Genomic DNA, 20713 nt, shown 5'->3' with positions numbered 1-20713 from the left:
AGAATCACAGATTAATTTACAAAACTGTAGAGTTGTTTGTGGTCAGTGTATCACAATGCATTGTTGCAAGTATCACAGCCAAATGTATTCCATTTATAAAGCCCTTTCCCAAGGCTTAAAGTGCTCTATAAGAAACTAAAAAAGCAATGTTATGACCACAATAAGTAATAAGTAATGCTGTTTATATTAGGTACTATAAATAAAACTCTGGTAACTGTAATTAATCGGAGAGAAAACATAGCTGATACAGCTCTAAACATGTTAAGCATTTTTGTTTTTTGGTTGAGGCACATACACCCACAAAAGCACCGCTAATCTTCCTTTTTATATTGTAATTCCACAGCGACACACTGAAGGTTTGGATTTAATCATCGTCACAGTGTTGGATGCCTTGGAGTGCTTTAAGTTTGGGGTAATTTAGTTGAAACAGCTGTACCTTCATGGGGAGCGTCAGTGAAGACAGTTGGGGAGAGTGACACCACAGAGCTGCTGGCAGACTTTCCTCCACTGTTGGAGTGTCTCAGATTCATAATGGACTGTACCTTCTCCTGGTACAGCTTCCCATCTGACAAATAAAGAGACACCAAATGAGCTCAGTGCATTCAATTAATACAGAGGTGCTGCTCTCAACTGCACTGCCTCCTCACCTATGTGTAGTGAGAAGTAGAAGCTGGATGGAGTGTGGCAGACGTAGGTGTTGGTAGGTGGGTGAACAGCCAGCAGGAAGTTGTAGATCAGTTTTAGCAGGTCCATGTCCGGGGGTGACCCAAGAACCTCCTGGATGATTTTGACGAACGACAGACAGACTTCCTGCGGGATAGCAGTCAGATGCTCGTCCCGATGCTCCTTAAGACAAACACAATGTTGTCAGTACAGTAACAGTCTCTGAAGAGGTAATGTGTTATCACAGCACCTTTATGACTGCGAACCTACCTGTAACACCTGGCAGGTGAGCAGGAAGCGGTGCACTACCTCAGCCTTGAGGAACTGACGGATGTTGAAGACCTGATAAGGGTGGTGCACCCTGATGAGGATCTCTAAGGCAGCAAGTAGTGTTTCCCACACTCCACACTGACAGAAAACGACACAGACAGTGAAAGACTCATGAACTGGTTCTTCATCATCTATATAGTCGGGTTGAGAGCACCATTATGCTTTTGGCTTACTGTTACTTCACATTTGACTATAATAAAAAAAGAGGAGAAAAATAAAGTCTAATTAGAATTTATGATAATCACCTAGTTAGAAATATGACTGCTTGTCTTTATGTACAGTATATTCTATCATGTTTCCACATTGTCTTACGTCTCCTGCTATTATGGAATATATATAATTGATCCTGTGACGCATGAGTTTACCTCAGCCTTGGCCCAGATCTTCCAGTCGAACAGGACGTCTGAGAGCAGTCTGATATCCTGCACCACAGCGATGGACTCGGTGTCCAAACGGAAGTGGCCGTCGTCCCCCAGGATGAGGATGGGTGCACTGCAACATCCATCCAGTAAAGTCTAGAAGGACAGAATATGGCCACCGCATCAGAAACACGTCTACAGCGCTGCTATAATAGAGTGCTGGTCACTCTCATCCAACAAAAAAATACCGTGTGTGGAAGCCTAAAGTGTCAAAGGCAATCAGAGGTGCTGTGTGACTCTGCAGGAGCTCAGTGTTTCATCAAGTCAGACAGAATCCATTTCAGTGCTCAGCCATCACACGGCTCAATTACAGACACAGCCAGAGGGTCAAGTAACAGCAGGGTCACCAACACCGGCTCAGAGAGGCACCGGTGTGGCGGCCTGGATCAGACTCATGGTACAAAAAAACAAAAAAACAAGCGCCGGTGATGCATATGTTTGACTGCACAGATCAGCAGAGGTTGTGGGTGCTGGAGACGGCAAAGAGTTCAAGGTGTGACTCACTTTGAGCATGTGATATCCCACGATGCATTTGGACTTGATGAGGACCTGGTGGATCATAGAGTAACCATGGTAACAGTCCATTTCATGGATGCGGTGTTGGTTAAACTTGGACAAAGACAGCAGCACCCGCAGAGCCAGAGCCTGGGTCTTCTCACAGTCACTCAGCTCCACCGTCTGGACACCGCAGACCCAGAGATGAGGGACGGAGGAACAGAAGAATAAAAGAATACAGAAAAGAAAAGAAAAAAAGAATTATAAATGTGAACAATGCAGCCTGAAGGTGGAGTTCCATTATTTCAAAATGTTCCTGCTAGTTATTGTGTTCTCAAAGAAGCACACACGAGCCGAATATCAAACTTCGTCTGTAAAAGTGACATTAAACTATGAAGTAACAAGAGCAACAAAACTAATGTGAATTTCCTCATCCTACACGTAACTGAAGTAATTAGGTCACATTGTCTGAAGCAGATGAGTGATGCAGCTTATTAGTTCAAACATGAGCTATTTCATTGCCTCAACATATTCAGTTATACAAAATATCAAAGCTTTGTCATTAATCTCTTGATCTTAGAAATACATTTCCTTGCAGCGGTGGTCATATGGCATAGAGCACCTTCATAACATGACTTTTTAACTGTAGAACTGCAACTAACGATTATTTTCATAATTAATGAATCTGCCAATTATTTATTTGATTAATTGATCAATTGTTTGGTCTATGAAACATCATAAATCAGTGAGAAATGCCAACCATCATTTCCTAGAGCCCAAGGTGACATCGTCTTCCTTTTTCCCCGACCAAAATCCCCCAAAACAAAGACTTTAATCTAATATAATGTTAAGACACTTAAAAGCAGAAAATTATCAGATTTGAGAAGCTGGAATTATTAAATGTTTGGAATTTTTGCTTCAATTTTAGTTCAATGTTTATTCAACATAAAAAAAATTGGCTTAACATTTTCTATTGGTCAATTAATCTAGCACTATTAAACTGTAAAACTACAGTGTGTTTATGACCCGGAAGTGTAATCCTTTCCTTCTTTGTGTTGTTTGTCGTCTCAAAAAAGTTGCAAAGTTGTTAAAGCGATCAATATGTGACGTTATGAGGTACATGTTTCTACATTGCTGTGAGGTGACTTGTTCTTAAAATTCACTGATTGTTTCTGGTTTATTAAATCAAACAAACACTTTCCGCTCTCTGGAATACATCTATCTAAACCTACAGTGTTCCAGAAATATCCCAACAGCTGGGAATCATGAGCTCATTGAATATATGGACCGTCCTACCTGTGCGAAGAGGAAGACAAAATTTCCTGTTCCGCCGATCTTGTGCAGGACGCTCTGCAGGCCATGTGTTTCAGTGGGGAGAAAAGCTCTGAGGAAGTTCGGGTCCAGGGAAACACTCTGCACCTCCTTGGAGCTGAAGGGCCGCTGGGTGACCACCGTCTTGGCCTGACCCTTAAGTCTGATTACAGGCTCATAGATGGTGTAGAGTCTAGGACTGCTGGGAGCAAACACTACTGCCAAGCTCTCCTATACAGGAACACAATCCACGCAATCATTATTTTCAGGCAAAACTTTTATCCTGTAACTTTTAATATTAATTTTGAGGTATTTACGGTAGTAAATCTCGGTAGCTACAATTTCACAGATTTGGACTTTGTTAGACTTTTTTAGAGCATAACAGAAATTATAAAGATCATTCATTCTTCTTGTCTTACTCCCTTATTTTAACTCAGCAGAGTTATGATCAACAAAGACATTAGCATTAATGGGAGGGAAACTATTTTCAGTCTCAATAAAGAAAAGCTGCAGCTTAACTGTAATAGCTTTTTTCCATTGGGGGAAAAATTACTTCTTACCGTGCAGTATCAGTAATGACAGCTAATTGGAACCGCACACAATTCATACACCGTGAAATTAAACAATATATAAGACATAGGAGGGATTTGCTATGCTTACAGAATGTACAGGCTTTACCTGCAGTGTTGATCTGCATTTTATCATGCAGAAATTGGGTGAAAACAACAGTGACAATAAAACACTTCTATTGCATTTTTAAGTGTGTGTTCTGTTGTGATTTGGATGTTAAGTCAATGCTTCACATAAACAAAGACTTACAACCAAAGTTGTTGTGTCCACGTCCTGATTCTTCATCAGAAGCTCCCGTACATCTTCACACTTCAGGCCTTCCAGAGTGACAAACTTAGAGACTGTCCCACTGGGCTTGCCATACTTGCAGGGCATGATTGAGGTGAGGTCAGGCCCGCTGGTGTAGAGGTACAGGGCCTCCTCAGCTCCTATTCTCGATCCTGAAATATGGGGGGGGGGGGGGGGGGGGGGGGGGGAGTTACAATTACAAGTAATCTCCTAATGAGGAAAACAGGAAATCTGTTGTTATGGAAGCTCGAAAACATAATTGTGGAAAATCCAACATGGAAAATCAACCCCACGAGTAAATGATTCATATCATTCCATCAATAACCAATGCAGTAATAAAATATGACGTGACGCAAAGCGAGAAGCCATGGTACACCTTGATGTTTTATTTCTTGTTTTCATGAAACTTTGATGAATCTCACGGTCCTTCTCTTCCAAGAAGAAACTGCTACGTACGACAGCAGAGAGGCTAAGCTGGTGCAAAGCCATCAGTTAGGTTAACAGGCTGAGATCGCAGAGAGGCAAACCGTTCACAGCCAATTAGAGGCAACAAGAGAAGTATTCAGTTAGCCTCCCGCGAGAATGCTGAGAATCTACAGCACGCAACACATCATACCAGCAACAGCTTTTTACAGCCACTAGACCGGTTACGCTTTAAAATTATAACTGCACCACAAAACATTACCGTACATTTATGTACAGTACATACTGCTTATGAGAGAGACGTTGGTAATCAGTGTAATGCACCACCAGGGAGCAGCACTGAGGTGGAACAGATCAAAATGATTACGACAGATTGCACATAAGAATGTAGAAATATGATGAGCGACCGTCTGGCATTAAGTGTGTAAGAGCTTATAGACACGTGATTCCAGTTAGATAAAGAAGACAGGAGGTCCTACCGTTGAAGAGAAGCACGGTGCCCATGCTCCAGCATCTACTCTGCATCAACGGATCCTCAGAGGACGGTGTACAGTGGCCCAACATGCAGAAGGTTTTGTTGCTGTCAGATGATAAACTGGACTTTTTTGGAAGGGTGTAGTCCAAAGACACCTCGCATTTCCTGAAACAGAGAGCATGACAAGTTAAGATTAATGTTCACTAATTTACCAGACTTTAAACTAAACTGCCACAGTCTTACTCTTGCTGTTACACGATCCTCACCTGATGCCGCACACCCAGACAACCACACGGCCATGGATGTTCTTCTTGCCCTCTGGCTGCTGGGTGTAAGTGAGGCCGAGGTGCTGCCATTGCCCCGCTCTCAGTAGTTCCTCACCAGAGTCGGCCTGCGCCAGCAGCCCTGCTTTTATCTCATCGTTTGGGTCTATACAAATCCTGGGGGAACAGCACATTACAGTACTTCAAGGTCCATAAGCTACGAATACTTGCGAAATAGCAGCCCATTCGTCACACACATCTTCGGGACTGCAGTCTATGCTGGAGCTCACCTGAATGTGAGGGAGCCTGTGGAGAAGTCTGCCCACACCTGAAGCATCAGTGCCTTGGAGCCCATTGACAGGATATGAATGAGACCTTCCTCTAGTAATCTCGCCCCAGCCTGAGAGGAGCCATGGTGGGACTCAGCTGCAGGAACGTTACTCTCCTCTGGAAAACAATGATAAAACAATCTCAAAAAAAGTTCACTTATTTATGGACTTCAGGCATAAAAAACGTTTAGGTGAAGGATCTGTGTCTCACCCTTGTCTTTCTCCCCATCCTTCTCCTCATGCTCTGCCACTCTGAGCCACATAGAGGCACTGAAGCCGCTGGCCATGTGGGGCCAGCAATTCTGCCCTACGAGGGGCAAGTGGAGGGGAGCAATGTGCCAGGGAGAGGAACGGAGGTGGCTTGGTCTGTACTCGGCATCACCCTCCCTGCGCCCAGGAGACAGTTTGCCCTTCCAGAGCAAACCAACACTTTTCCCTCCGGCAGCCCCGTTTGGTCTGGAGCCAGTGGACACCCCTCCTGGGGTCGAAGCCCCAAGCATTATAGGAAAGGACAGGAAGTGAAGAGGTTCTATATTCACGTTGGCTTCAACGATTTGTAGGATGCCTTTCAGTAAAATCTCCTGCAGGTAACAAAGTAAACAGGGAGAGAGAAGGACAGTCTATTATTTTAGATTTGATAATGAAAACACTAGATCAATTTGTGCCAACTCTTTTTTTAAAATATCTAAATAAAGTGAAGCAAATTAAGAAACAAACAGATACACACTAAGTAGTATATTTGCTATAACAGTGTGATCAATCTAAAACAGCTCAGCATTAAGGCTGTGGTCACCCTGAGAGTCTTGATCAAATGCAGCAAAACATACTTTTTAAAATAGAACATCCTGTGAAGCAGTACAAAAAAAGTAAAAAGAATCATAAGTGGCAACTGTAGTCACTGATATGTCTCATTTTCATAGACGGAAAACAAAGGTCACACGTCATTTTGTTCACATGGTTAAAAATAAACCCCTGTCTTCCCTTTTGGGAACCTACTTCTCAAAGACAGGTTATTATTGATGTCTGCTGCCGGATTCCAATCAAACACCGGCCGCTACGTGGTAATAAATTGTAGCATCACATCTGTTCTGCACACGTTGGTGTTTATCGTATATAGAATGAAGTTTGGCCCAAGGGAGCATTATGTGTTGATGAGTCTTAAAGAACCAGGAAGTGAGAAGAAGAGAGTGTGACAGGAAGGGTGTTGTAAAAATGAGTTCTGAAAAATTGAATGGGCAGACAGCGTGATCATAAGCTATCAGTGTCAACACCCTGAACGTAAGCCAACAGTACATTGCTGAGTGACTGACGGAGTTATTTACAGTAGGTGGAGTCTTCTCCAGGAAGAGGCGAATCAACAGAGCCAGTTCCTCCGCTGTGATTCGCTGGCTCACCATGGCAACCAGCAGCTCCACTAGCACAGTCTGGCAATCTGAATGTAGACCAATGAAGAGCAGATTACGTAAACAGTTTTCAGTTACTTGGGCATGCACCAGAAGACCACAGGTAAAAAACGCAAAACAGCATCACTGCCTTCTTTGCTCTCAGCAAAACAAATAAAACAAAAAGGACACGTGACACGTGACAATATCTTACAACACCAAATGAGATAAACATAAATTCTCTATATGAAATCAATCCATTGGGTACCGATTTCCCCAAGAATTACTCAAATTATTCAGATTGAATATGACATTTGAACCCTGAGGACCCAGTCGAAATGTCAACAGCAGGGAAAAAAACGGAAAAAAACAGCAAACTGAGTGGACACAATTTCTTTCCCTTAGATGTCACACGTGAATAATATCCTACACTGTCATACAAGATAAAAATAAGCCAGAATAAATAACAAACCTGTAAAGGAGGGGTCTGTTTGGCTGAGGATGTTGTGAAAGCCAGACAGGATGGTTTTGACTCCTCCCTGTGAGGAACAGAACAAGGTGTCGGTCATATTCCTCAGTTGAGGAGAAAAGTGAGACAAACAAGAGTAGTACCAAGAAGAAGGAGCGGTCAGTCTGACCTGGTCGTAGAGCAGGGCAGCATTGCGGTGGTTTGCGCGTACCGCACCCAGCAGGCTGTGAAACACATGGCTCAGAACCTCCAGGTCTGGGGAGCCAGTGGCCAGCAGCTTCAGCTCCATCGTGCAGATCTCCGGGAAGAGCAGCACGCCACCCCTGGGCCCGTCCCCCACCGCCACAAACTCATGCAGCACAGCAGACTCCACCTTCACACCTAAGAGAACCATCACACACGCACACCAGGGCAAGATCAGAGACACAACAAGAGACGAGCACACAGACACGGAGAGACGGTAATCGTCAAGCTGACCGGCCCGCCATGTTGCTTAAACATCTTCACAATCCACAGGCATACCTTGCTTCAGCTCCATTCTCGCATCTTGAAGGCAGCACATGAAAATGAATTAGCCTTAGTCCTGTGCTCAGCAGCCTCAGAGCAGCAGAGGAGTCCCCCTCATGATTTACAGGAGAGCAGCCCTGCAGGCTCTCACACAGCTGCTGGGACCTCCTTATATTAATGAAGCTGGCTCTCTCTCCCTGTGCACAGCTACACAGTCTGCCTCCATCGAACACTCACACATCCAGATACAAGGTATACTGCTGTATATACTTATATATACAGTATATATGTGTCACACACAGACTGCCATCCTGGTATCCCTTAATATCATTTTGTGAAAAAATGTGTTTGGTCCGAGGTTGAATTTAATTGCAGCAGACCACCAGTTTGCATTTAATTGTAATTTTCACAGTTGTCTGTGATGGATTAAGACACCTGTTAATCAAGCAAAACCCCCCAGAAATATTTAATACAATAAAAAAAATTCAAAAGCACTACTACTAAACCACACACTGGCAACCAATGTTTTTGAAAAACAAAAAACTTAAAGAAAAAGGCATTTTAAATAGATTATATTTAATTTACATGCTGTTGAATGACATAGAGAGATAGGCTGTTTGATATGAGAGGAAGAACAGACCATTACTGCCTGGGTTGGGATTAATTCAAGTATTTGTCACTCGACCAAAGCTGAGTTGCTGATTGTTGGAACAGTGGAAAGACTAACGGACGGATACATTTGACGAGTTATCTTTGTTTCTGTTCAGTTTGAATGAAGTGTGTTTTATGATGAGTTAACAAGGCAATTAAGCCCGTCTGTGTTCGGTGTAAGAGAGAAACTTGAATTGAGAAGGTGCACGGTTGTATGTAGAACATCTCCTTAATTGAAATTTTGTGAATTCATTTTGTTTATTTATCAGACGCAGCGAACTCGCAGCTCACGCACAATGCATCCTGGTACATGCAGGCAAAATCTAGAGGTTTTTCTTCAGTGGACTACATTCCCCATCAGCACTGATTAAACATCCAGATAAAAAGGCGGGTAATTCTCCCTTTAGGATCCACTGTTTTCCAGGACAAATAACATTTCCAGGAAGTTAAAGTCTCCATTTGATGGCGACTTAAAGTCACAAGATCCAGCTCATGAGGCCACAGAGTGTAGCTGCCTGCAGTTGTAAAACGTAAAACAATGATTGTATTCTGAGGGGATGAAGAAGGAAAAAAGGCTGTAATGAGGCCACGTTCTCAACCGGTGAGACCAGAGTGGAGAGACAGAGCGAACACAAGAGGCTGTTGTGAAGGGAATAAAGTGCTCGGGCCTGTTTCTGCTCTGTCATATGTGCGCAATAGAAACTAGCCACTTGTTATTGCGAAACATCCTCCACGGCAAACCAAATGAGGATGTGTGTTTTGCACTGCACATTTCTTAAGAAACCATGATGCTGTTCAACACAAAATCCTTCGAGTAAATGCAAGGAAATGCATTAATGAATAATAATTCAACAAAGGCGTTGAGTGATCAATTCAATAGTGGGAGAAGAAAGATTTCCCAGGGACGTAAATCAGCAGGTTTAGAGGTTGAGACCTCTCCATCGATCAAGATGAGTCTGTTGACATTTATCACAAACAAAAACAAATGTTGCAGAAGACGGAGTACATTGAGAAAAAGAGATTTAAAGCGTTCCTTAAATAATCCCGGGGAAGTAAAAAGAGTGAAAAGAATCTGCAGGGGAAGACTTGCACGTAAAGCAAACAACCCAAGTAGCGTTTAACCAGTTAGACACTATCATTAGGAGCAGTCAGGTGTGTGCCGTAGCTGTGGATTCTTAAAGAGGAGTGCGTGTGTGTGTGTGTGTGTGTGTGTGTGTGTATGTGTGTGCGCGTGTGTGTGGTTTTCCAGCATGTGTGGACCTACCCTCGTCCTGCTTGGCCATGTCCTCAGGGTTGCTTTCACTGTCAGCGTCGTAGCCCTCCTCCTCCCCCGGGGGCTTAACGCCACAGCTCTGCACCTCGTCCACCTCCTCGGACAGATCTCCTGCTGGAACCACCTGGAGCTTCTGGCAGAAACAGAGTGCGAGAGGAAGAGGAAGAAAGAGGAGGGGAGGCGAGAAGAAGTCATGAATTCTAATCCCTCACAATCGAAATGCAACAACATCATCGCCCGGTCAAGCTGTTGAGATAAAAAAAACATTTCGCAAGAGCTTACCCAATGCGGTTATAAAAAAAAATGTCCTAGACTAAGAATGTTATGCTAAAATATACTACGTATGACAAGCAGCGGTCCTTTCACTAATACAGCAAATAAATAGCCAACAAAATGTTTTCAAGTGAGGAGGGGAAAAAAACTAAAAAACTAAAAAAAAGTACACGATTCTGGTCATGAGACGAATATCAGCTGATCTACAGGGCACTCACACAGCCCAGTGCCTTAACGTGAACAGTCAGTCATCATATGTGCACGTAGGCAAACACACACACACACACACACACAAGTAAACAGTCAAACTCTAAACCGTTTACTAGTTGAAAGAAGAGGCTTACTGTAATACACACCTCTATGCCTTTCTGCATAATACGAGGCAGCTTTGATATTCAATTGTGGGTGAAGAGAACATTTCAAAGAAAAGTCCTTCAGTGGACAAACTTTGTGGAAGACTAATCTTGGCGCTTCATAGCACATACTTGTTATGGTTAAGTGAACATCACGCTCTGCTGGGCTCACTGACAAAGAACTAAGCTCTTAGGAAACAGGTAACACTATTATATAAAAACGCTAAATCCTCCAGTGTTGGAACAGGCTTAGTCAGACAGGCATTTTAAGACTTGTGAAAAACACATCTAAGGCTGTGAGAGAGGAGGCGACGACTACCAGGCGGGAGGTCATTTTACAGAGTAATGAATAATGATCTTTCTAGAATGTTGTTTTTGTATTTGTCTCACTTCCCGGACCAAATAAAAGCGGTTACATGTCTGGTCCTAACCATACATGGTCTTGAGAACTATTCATTAATGTAGCCTGCAGTACTAGTGCGGCTACTAAGAAGGCGGAAGTTGCAGTGACTAAAGGACACGTGTGCATATTTCAACAGAGTTAATCTTTGATATGTTCGTGACGACTATGTCGTAAGAACCTATATTAACAAGTGAGAATCTTTGAAACAAAGCACCATCAGGGATCTGTTTGGGTTTCAAACTGAGACCCTGCTCGCTCATGTTTGCATCCACTGCTTGGTCTAAACGAGGGCGATCGTAATGTACGTCTGCTGTTCTGTTGCACGTCGGGCAGATAACGGCTGCTTAGCAACATAGCGCGAGCGGCCATACACGGCCGCCCCGACGCTCGACTCGGCTGGAAAATGATTTTCCTTTCATTGTACGGTTTGCTCCAGAATAAACACCACTGCTCTTTAGATTTTGCCGTGGTGTTCAGCCAGAGAAGCAGTGTGTGGTGACTGAACACAATCTGCTTCATTCTACAGGGGAGGGCAATTAAAAGGTTATCAATCAAAGACGCATTGTCCCCTTGACAGCGGCTCATTGGGCACATTGGAAGATAAGTTCATATCATTGGTTAGCACACAACAAGATGCTGTTTGGTTTCTGCTTGTTTTGATCTCTCTTTGCCTCTTTTCAGCACTCATCCCTGTTTGTCACCTCGTTGAGAATCTGTTTAATGAAAGGGCACAAAGTATTTTGGGGCATTATAGAGCCATATTATAAAGCTTATAGGAGATAGACAACAGGAAACAAGGGGAGAGGGACGGGAATGGCATGCAACAAAGATTTACGGTCAATACCTCAAACCCAGAGGCCACCAGGGGGCCACTAGCTCGTTATCAAATAGCCGCAAATAAAACTGTAGCTACATTCACGAAGTGGATAACTAAAGTGTACATTGGCACTTTGCGTCATGGGTAGAAGGCAACAAAGAGGGAGTAGTTACTATAAGAAGCAATTATAGTTTTTATTAGAATTTTAAAAAACAGCAAATTCTATTGAGGAGAGACTGTGCAGCAGGACAGATAACAGATGAGTAGAGTAACACTGGACATGGAGAGCACCTCCTGTAGCTGCAGAGCAATCAGGTCTGACTGCCCATATAACCTTAACTTGTCTCTTTATACACAAGTTGCTTCAAAAACTTGAGAACATAAAAAGGTGCAGTAACTTCACTCACAGTTTCTCCCAAGGCAGGACTCACCCTGTCTGGCTTCTCCTCAGGAGGGTCAGGACAGGATGACACCTCTGCCAAGGCCACTCTCAGGAGAGAGTCGAACAGAGGAACAGCAAGGTCAGAGTTCACCACCCCGGAGCGAGAGAGCTGGTCTCTCACCTCGAACAGAGTCTCTTCCACCGACTGGAGCTATAAACCAGAGGAGACATAACAGTTTAATTGAGGCCAGAATAAAAGTTTGTTGTGTGCGGTTGATGTGGTCAGGGATTAAGTTGATTGATCAGTCGGACATTAAACTACATACCTGATAAGAAAGCTCAGGCTCTATCCTCTGCAGGGACGAGTTGGCACTGTGCAGACAAATCGCCAGCAGGGCCTCGAGGAGACGAATACTTTGTAGTTGCCACTCTTCCTCCAGCCTCTTTGCTGGATCTTTGGTCTTTCCCTCAGCGGGAGAAGTGCCGAGGGCGTCGGCTGCATCACGAGTCGTCTCCTCCAGTCCCAGTGAGGCCGCTGGGGCTGTGGTGTCAGGGCTGCCTTTGCCCTTACCGTCACGCTTTTTCTTTGCTTTCCCATCCTTGGTCTTACAGGAGAGTTTCTGAATGACCATGGCCATGAGGCGCAAGCAGACCTCCAGTCCTCCGAGCCTGAAGAACTGCCTCTGAAACAAGGGGCTGGCCAGGTAGATCCACCGGCACACCGACCAAACATCTGCAGCGCAGCGTAACTGCTCTTTGGAGGGCAGAGCCACGCAATCTGGGGACAGGAAAGGCAGTCGGCCGCCAAGAGGTTCACTGGCTGTACTGTCGTAACCTGAAGTGTCCTCAGAGTCGTTGGCTGAGTCCCGGTCAGAATCGGCCTCTTTGCTGACGCAGAGGAAGGCCACGCACAAGAAGAGGTTGATGACACGGAGGTGGGTCTCTGCTCGGCTGCGTCCTGGACCACGACCCTGCCCGCTCCGGCTCTTGTGACGCGGGCACGCCTCCTTTAGGCCTTCGTAGAACTTACTAAGGCTCTGTGGGCCCTCTCCAGCCCCTCGGGACCCCAGTTCCTCGGCCAGGCCCAAGACGGCCTCCCTTTCTTCAGCATCGGCACTCTCCAGCTCCTGAAGCACCCCATCAGCCTGCTGGTGTCCGATGCCTATTATCAGAGTCTCAAACACCTTCAAGGCCAAAGAGCGTGTCTGGTCTAGGTAGACGAGCTCAGTCACCTGGTTGAGCCCGTTGCAACTGACGAAAAGGTCTCTGATCACCCTGAAACAGAAATTATTGGAAACTCAGCAGAGTAAAGCAGAAAATGGACATGAACATTACACAAACTCAGTATAAATAGAGGCAGTGTGCCTCTCACTGGTCAAGGAAAGGATTCATATGGTGACAGAAAGGGTGGATGTGAACTGCACTTTTAAACTCTCCCAGCAATTAAAATAAATGGCAGCACTCTAGTCTAATCTAACAAACTCTGCAAACTAGTCAATCAGAGGCAAAGCCACCGCCACCACACAGGACCCGTCACACTCCTTCCTTCACCGATTTCATTTCCTCCCATCGTGTTGCAGATATAATTTCCCCGAAGGCACAACAACTCCTTTAAATATATTGCTCGACTTCTATTAACATGACAGATGAACTGTGAAGGACACTACACGCTTACGTTGCTTATGAACACAACCTGCTGCATTTGTAAAGTTCCAGCTTCATACACTGCATTTGCTTTGTTATCTAATGTGGGTTTTGTTGTTGTGCATATATTTTACTGAGCCACAAAAGACACATTTCCGTCACATTGTGTGGAAGTTATCGCACGTTTATTTAGCAAAACAAAGCTGACATTTGACCCTTTTATATTTGTCTTCTACTGGTAAACACAAGCTATTGAGGAACTGATTAAAAAAAAAAAAAAAAAAACTTAATTACACTCCCACAATGGAGGGTAAATTACCTCAAAGAATAATGAGTCACCTCTGAGTGAAGGTTAAATCAACATTTGGTAAGAGAGAGAACACTGAGGAGATGTGCTGACTGAAAAATAAAGTAGTATGTTAAGGAACTGAAACAGATGTTCAATCAAAGCTCTGAGCTCAGTACATGTGTAAATTTAATAAATAATAACTTTGCTGTTTTTTTTTTCTCCAATTCAAACCCTCTCGCTAGTCTTCCTCCAAATCAATGGAGAGTTGATTAATTCTGTTTTTTCAGAACATTTCCTCTTTTCATTAGTGGTGCGCAAGTTCATCAGAATAACTCTGCTTTAGCCTGAATATTTAATGCTCTCATCTGCAAAAAAGATGGTGTTCTGTAATGCAGAGAGCTACAGGAGCAGTGCAAGCTGATGAAGAGGCAGGTTGGATCTCAGAGGATGTGAAGCTTTGAGAAGATTTCTCATCTTTCGGGTCATCTTGCGACAGCATGCTTTGAAATCAGTCCGTACACTGTAGCTTCTGTAGCTTCAAATACTCTCATCGTCATCTTACCCTTTGCCATTCAATACACTACTGAAGTGTGTGAGTCACCCAAACACTTTACAATTTAACTCTCATTGTCTGAGCATTTTCCCAAACTACCAAAATACACATGGCAGCCTCAGAGGGCAGAAAAACTGTAAATGTTTGAATACACAGCAGGTGTATACGTCTATATTTAACTCAGTTTCTCCTATCCGTGTACTCACTGACAATCATTTGAACATGGCAGTTAGGTTCAGTTCTTCCTTCAGGCTAGTGTGGAGAATGTGCTTACGGCCAGGTTAATGTCACATAGAAGGTCTACTACTGAGCCCAGAGATAATGTGGCTAAAAGCGCAGCTTGATTATGATGAATCTTCAGTTTGGAGACATTTTAAACAGCTGACTTTTATTTAACAGTTGTGGGAGAAGGCTGAGGTGGAGCGGTTATAAAATAAGTAATTGACCCACCAGATTGAGCCGTATATTCTAACCTAGTGACTGAATGTATATAAGCGAGGATGGGTCGGTCTGCCCTGTACAGAAGCAGCAGTTCAGTAAGCATTGCTCTACAAGTCATCCTTTTATTGACCTTGCTGTGTTGTGAATATTGCAATTTGGTTGCCAATGTTCAAGAACAAAAAGTTGTATTATTCATAAGACCAGTTGTACGTTACATTTGAGCAAGTTTCAATAAAGTTGTGCAATTGTGATTAAACAGAGTAAATCTAAATGTGTTAAATAAACTGTATAGCGGATAATTAGAAGCTGCATTAAGTGGAATTCTCAGAGCTGTTTAGAACAAAGAATAAAGAGACATTACACTTTATAGCAACAGTAAGTGCTCTCAATTTAAGAGCCAATATGGTTTTATTCCCTCTCATACTGTAGGGGTGGATTACTGTTGTCAGTGTTTTAAAGAGTACGGGTGAACAAAAAAATGCTTTGAAGTTACATGAAGGTAAACAAAGCCAGCCTCAGAGTCACTCTTGTTTTAGAACGAGCACTGTCTGCTTGCTATATAATTGATTTTGGCTCCGTGTCCACCGTTTTGTTAGCCTCCACTTGGGTGCTTACGATCTGGCACATGGTCGCTACGTTTTTTTATAGAGGTTGACGCCCTTGCTGAACACGGCAAAATAAGAAAATACAGGCTGAGGGCTGCAGAGTCTGTGCATATACAGACATTTACACACACTTCACAAGTGATGAGAGGGATTGCTTTTGTATCAGATACATTGTCTTTTTTAGGAATATCCTACTAATAAATGGAGATTTATCTGAATATAAAAAGTTTATATACTTAGGTACTGTACTGTAGGACGTACAATTGTCTCTATAGTGTCTTTTGAAGCGGCTCAGATGACAAACATCACAGCTGTAAAGACTGAATGCCAGTCAAAACCTTCAGAGAGTAGAATGACATACTCTGAATTTTAATATGGAAACTATACGCCCACCGCTGACAGACCGCCTCAAAGCACCCATCCATCTATTTTCCATTCACACTGATCCTGTTTAGGGTCGCACGGGGATTCAACCTATCCCAGCATGCATTGGGGCACGAGCCGGTATTTATAACCGAGACAGGTCTCACACAGACAGAACACCACATTCACACATATGGGCAGTTCAGTGTTTAACAACCTGCATGTCTCTTGATCGTCTCAAAGCTGAGAACTCAATATTCAACCGATAAAAAACCAAATTAATACAGTATTATACCAATTCTGTTTTGGCAGAATTTTGTTAAATGTGTTCGGACAAATACCACAAGCACCTGTTTCAGCCAGAATACTGCACTCGTCACAGTGTTACATAAACAGTCACTAATCTTTCATCTGTCACTCAGTACACAAAGCTGTAATAAATTATTGATTAGCATCAATTAGCAATGACCTGGATAGACAGATCTAATGACTAACAATGCCCGAGTGGATTAGGTGTCGTCTTTGAGCTGGCTGATTACATTTGCTTTATGTGGTAGCATAAAAAGGAGCAGTATCCTTTTCTTGAGTGAGAAAATTGCCAAAACAATTTTCAAAAACACCCACCTGCATCACATTAATGTAATGACACATTAGTCAGGACACATATAGCATTACTGGTGCTTCAGCACATTTACTTAAATCAAGAACAGCTTGCAGCTACAGATCTTTCTACCTAATAGAAATTAAATTCAAAACATCTTTGGCATAATCCTGAAATGCTGAGAAAAGACAGATGGCCAAGGAAAAATGTAAAACCGCTCACCTTGATTTGAGAAGGGCAGGCAACGTTTGCAGGTAAATGAGTAGTACCTCCACAGGCAGGCACTGTGTGTGATAGCTGCAGACTTGAGTACAGACAGTGGAAACGCCCAGCTGTTGGGCATGGTGGGCCAGCTCTACCCCTCTCTGCAGCACAGGGTTGAAGATGTGTGTGTAGAGCTGCCACTGCACTATAGCATTGCCCCGCAGGGTCAGGTGGCACACATGGCCAGCTATCTGCTGGCTCAGCTGCCAGTCCTCACCAAACACTAGCTCCTGATAGGCCTCCAGAGCGTTCCACTTCCACAGCATGTCCTCTTCCCCCCCACCGCTTGGCAGAATACCCTGGGAGCGGTAGCACAGACTGGTGGACACGGCTGAAGGTTCCCCGTGCTGCAGTGTCTCCTCCAGGCCTGGCAGCTGGCTGCTGTCCAGAGTGCAGATGTTACAGGAGGCCAGCTTGGCTTTCTCTGAGGGTTGTCCCCCACCAAGCTGGTCTAGGATCAGTCTGCCCAGGACACTGAGAACATGGGACTGGTAACTACGCAGACCTGGTGCTTGGAAGGCATGCAGCAGGGGTCCTACGACTGAGCAGGGGTCCATGCAGCAGCAGATTCCAACAGCCTGCACCCCAGCCAGTACCTGCAACACAGCCGGCCCGCTGGGGGACAATCGCTGCAAGAGCCGCAGACATTGGTGAGCGCAGGCAGCCAGGCAGCAGCAGCGCTCGGGGTAACGCACTGCGTCCCCGTCCATCCCTTCCTTGCCTTCTCCATCCTCTTCAAAGGGGTTGCGCCGAGCAGCCTGCTTGAAAGCAGAGACGGGCAAACCTGACAGGTCTCTGTGGTGATGCAGGAAGTGGGAATATTCACAGCGACGGTGCCGCCGTCTGGCGCACACGGATTGATGCAGCTGCTCCGACTTTGCCTTCTTGACAGCACTGATGATCTTAAAGATTCCCGCAATGAGACCCCGTAGCCTCTCTGGAGCCTCACCTCCTACTTCAGAATCCCTGGCCCTGCCGAGTCCCTCCAGCCGCAGCACTGTGGCCTCAAACAGCTCCAGGCCGCGGTGCTGGACAAACTCATGGATGAGCTCCAGCGCCTGGCTAAAGAAAAAGGGGTTGGGTGTGGAAGCCTGCAGGCAACCCAGCAGCACTTGTAGTACTCCCTCTAGAAGCTCTGGCAGCAGTAGCGCCCTGTGGCGATAGCGGGAGAATGAAAAGTCATCCTGGACCTCCTGCAGGGTCTTCTTCGGCCGAGGGGCAAACGGGTCACTCTGTCTGTCCAAGCAGCTTCGGATTTTGAGGGTGGCTCTCAGCAGGTCTGTCAGGCTGCGTCTCAGGCTGTCTGGGAGGGTCTCACTTTGACTCACATCCACTGACATCAAGTGCAGGATGGTGCGTAGAAGCATCCTCTGGACCAGTGCAATGGGCTCTTCCGTCCAGCCTCCAGCAAGCTCCTCGGCCCCCGTTCCACCTCCAACGCCTCCTCCTGGACCACAGCAGTCTCCAAACTCAGTCAGGATTTCAGTGAGAGTAGGTACGACACTGACTGCCAGACCAGGGTTGTGGTTGATGCTCATGTCAAACTTGCAGACCTTCTCCAGCAGGGAAAGCAACACATGGCAGAGATCAAAGGGCGAGTTTTCCATGCGGTTGAAAATTGATATTGCAGCTGGGTCTGTCAGGGTTTCCGTGTCCACCATCTGGGACCCAGGGGCTCGGGGGTGTGGGTATGGTGCACTCATGGTTTCTGCGATGGCAGCGGCGGTGGACGTTAACTGTTGTGAGGCCTCTGAGCGATGATGCTGACAGCTTACCCGGATGGTGGAGCCATGTGACCTTCGGCTCCTGGCACCACCGGGGCCTGGGCCAGCTTTGTCTTCAGGGTTGGCCTCTGAATCGGAGGTAGAAACCTGGGACTTCCGAGCATCCTTTACGGAGTATCTCTGCGCTGTTCTGCGTGACCGCCGCGACTTCCAGGTGCCACTGCCAACACGGGACCGCTTCCCAGAGTTCTGTTCATCTGTCGCAGCCTTCTGTCCTGCTCTGAGAGGGGCGGCCTTCACCTCCCGGCTGAGGAATACCTCCAGTAGGGACGGCAGGGTGAAATCTGTCAACATAAAGAAATCTGTCAGTTGCATTCTGGACATTCATGAAGACTCGAGACTTAAATACTGTTATTCTGTTATTGAATACTGCTGAAGTGATATAGGATTAATGACACGTGTCACATTTAAGATCACATTTTTAGGAATTGAGACTCCATTTTCACTTTAACGTAAAGTAACATAAAGCTTAGCTGCATGTCAACAGCCATTCTGTGTTTGTAGGAATTAATTAAAGTAAAAATGTCTCGGGTCCATGTTAGCCTGGATCAGCAGTCCTTTACTAAATACCAGTGTCATCCTGAGGTCACAAGCCTCTGCAACCACTACTCCTCTCCTGTTGTGTGACTGGCAGCTTGTGTTTGTAAGAGTCAACGTAATGGAGACATTGGCTACAAAGATCAACCACAATCCATCCATCGCCAAATGAGCACAATACACTGTTTGCACTGTTAAGCAAGTCAAATACATAAAAAATGAGTCACTTGATTAGAACCTCACAGACACCGTTTACAGTCTAAAGCAATGCGCACACATTCCACTGCCTTCACATAAACCCACCAAAGCTAATGCCAGAACATGGCATTAGTGTTCTCATGGCTTAATCTTAATAAGTGGCATAGAATTATGTAAAAGATGGAAATATATTACGGTAAGATATTACCGTATGCAAAATGTAAGTTTGCAAATTACAGAGAACTAACATGCGCAGCAAAGTGTACACTCATAAAAGGAAGTATGTAAATTGAAGTCATTAGTTACAAGCCAGGACTGAGATAGTCGCATGCTTTTACAGCTGGGCAGCGCGAGGAATGTGCTGTTAAACTCAACATTAACACGAACAAGGGATCGAGTTTCACATGAAGTATTTGTGGTAATACTGACCTGGGGCTTTTTCCTCCTGCACAGGGATCTTCCAGACCAGTGGTAGCAGAGACAGCAGCAAAGTGAGCAGCTCCTCCCGGCAGGTCAGTTCCTGAGAGTGCAACAAAACAAACTGAGGTTACCTAGAAAGTTTCCCTGCCCTCTCCCTTCGGTCACACTCTGAAGTCACACCCAGACACTCCCACAAAGATCACCTCAGCACAAATGTCCCTTTTGTGTTTCACGACTTTCAACAAAGAGAACTTAGCTACTTTAAGATTAGCTTTCACTCTGAATTCAACTGTTTTCCACATCGTTTTCCATTCCAGGAGTTAGGTGTTTATTTGTGTGCGTTTAGCTAGCTGGCTGGTTAGTCCTCAGTGAAATGTGTCCGGGAGCAATGTAGCAACCACATGACGGCCTTACTTCCAAGACCTGGGGGATCTCATGTCTACCCAGGGCATACCTCACAGCAGAGAGAGAACCAACGCCATCATGTGTTAATTAAAAAAATAAACGTACTCCTATTTTCTATTCACTGTATAAGACAAACATCATTAATTCATTATATGTTGTGCAGTTTCTGGATAGCCAATGGCTGCCAAATATTGCCTTATGAGTTACCGATTTTTAACTCACTAATCAAGTAAGCTTTTTGTTTGATACTCGTTAGTTTTTGAACACTCAAACTAGAGCCCGGCTAATATTGGATTTGAGAAGCTAATATTGTACCGATATCGGTATCTGATAGCGATATATTCACCAATAGCTCTTATTATTTTAAAAGAGGCAATAAAGGTCTCCAGCTGGAATCAAACCGGCAACATCCAAGTTACACGGCATGCGCTGTAACTATTCGGCTACCAAGATCACTACATACTGAGCAGGACGTTTTACAGTGTCAAAATAAAATATGTGATGGTTACAGAAATGACCTCAAACCTCGCTTG

The 20713-nt window shown here is 44.7% G+C and overlaps 1 protein-coding gene across 4 annotated transcripts in view; it reads right to left on the bottom strand.

Annotated features, from left to right (window-relative positions):
* Positions 1-20713, bottom strand: part of lyst (lysosomal trafficking regulator) — a 55926-nt gene that overhangs the window by 16502 nt on the left and 18711 nt on the right. Inside the window, exons 5-23 of one of the 4 annotated variants that reach the window (XM_076077383.1) lie at positions 19785-19875; positions 16795-18904; positions 12403-13351; positions 12102-12287; positions 9840-9981; positions 7587-7798; positions 7421-7487; positions 6889-6998; positions 5778-6147; positions 5528-5684; positions 5241-5414; positions 4979-5139; positions 4038-4228; positions 3204-3449; positions 1917-2090; positions 1359-1508; positions 934-1071; positions 648-846; positions 437-565 (exon numbers count right to left, since the gene is read on the bottom strand). In XM_076077383.1, coding sequence (XP_075933498.1) covers positions 437-565; positions 648-846; positions 934-1071; positions 1359-1508; positions 1917-2090; positions 3204-3449; positions 4038-4228; positions 4979-5139; positions 5241-5414; positions 5528-5684; positions 5778-6147; positions 6889-6998; positions 7421-7487; positions 7587-7798; positions 9840-9981; positions 12102-12287; positions 12403-13351; positions 16795-18904; positions 19785-19875 — 5956 coding nt within the window. The remainder of the gene's footprint in view (positions 1-436; positions 566-647; positions 847-933; positions 1072-1358; positions 1509-1916; positions 2091-3203; positions 3450-4037; positions 4229-4978; positions 5140-5240; positions 5415-5527; positions 5685-5777; positions 6148-6888; positions 6999-7420; positions 7488-7586; positions 7799-9839; positions 9982-12101; positions 12288-12402; positions 13352-16794; positions 18905-19784; positions 19876-20713) is intronic. The other 3 variants (XM_076077384.1, XM_076077385.1, XM_076077386.1) reach the window with 3 other exon arrangements.

This window comes from Anarhichas minor, unplaced genomic scaffold (genome assembly GCF_050575085.1).
Source record: "Anarhichas minor isolate MPS153535 unplaced genomic scaffold, ASM5057508v1 ptg000058l, whole genome shotgun sequence".
In the NCBI taxonomy this organism is placed as follows: domain Eukaryota; kingdom Metazoa; phylum Chordata; class Actinopteri; order Perciformes; family Anarhichadidae; genus Anarhichas; species Anarhichas minor.
Note: the sequence above shows the minus strand (reverse complement) of the source record. Positions and strands in the feature narration are given on the sequence as shown.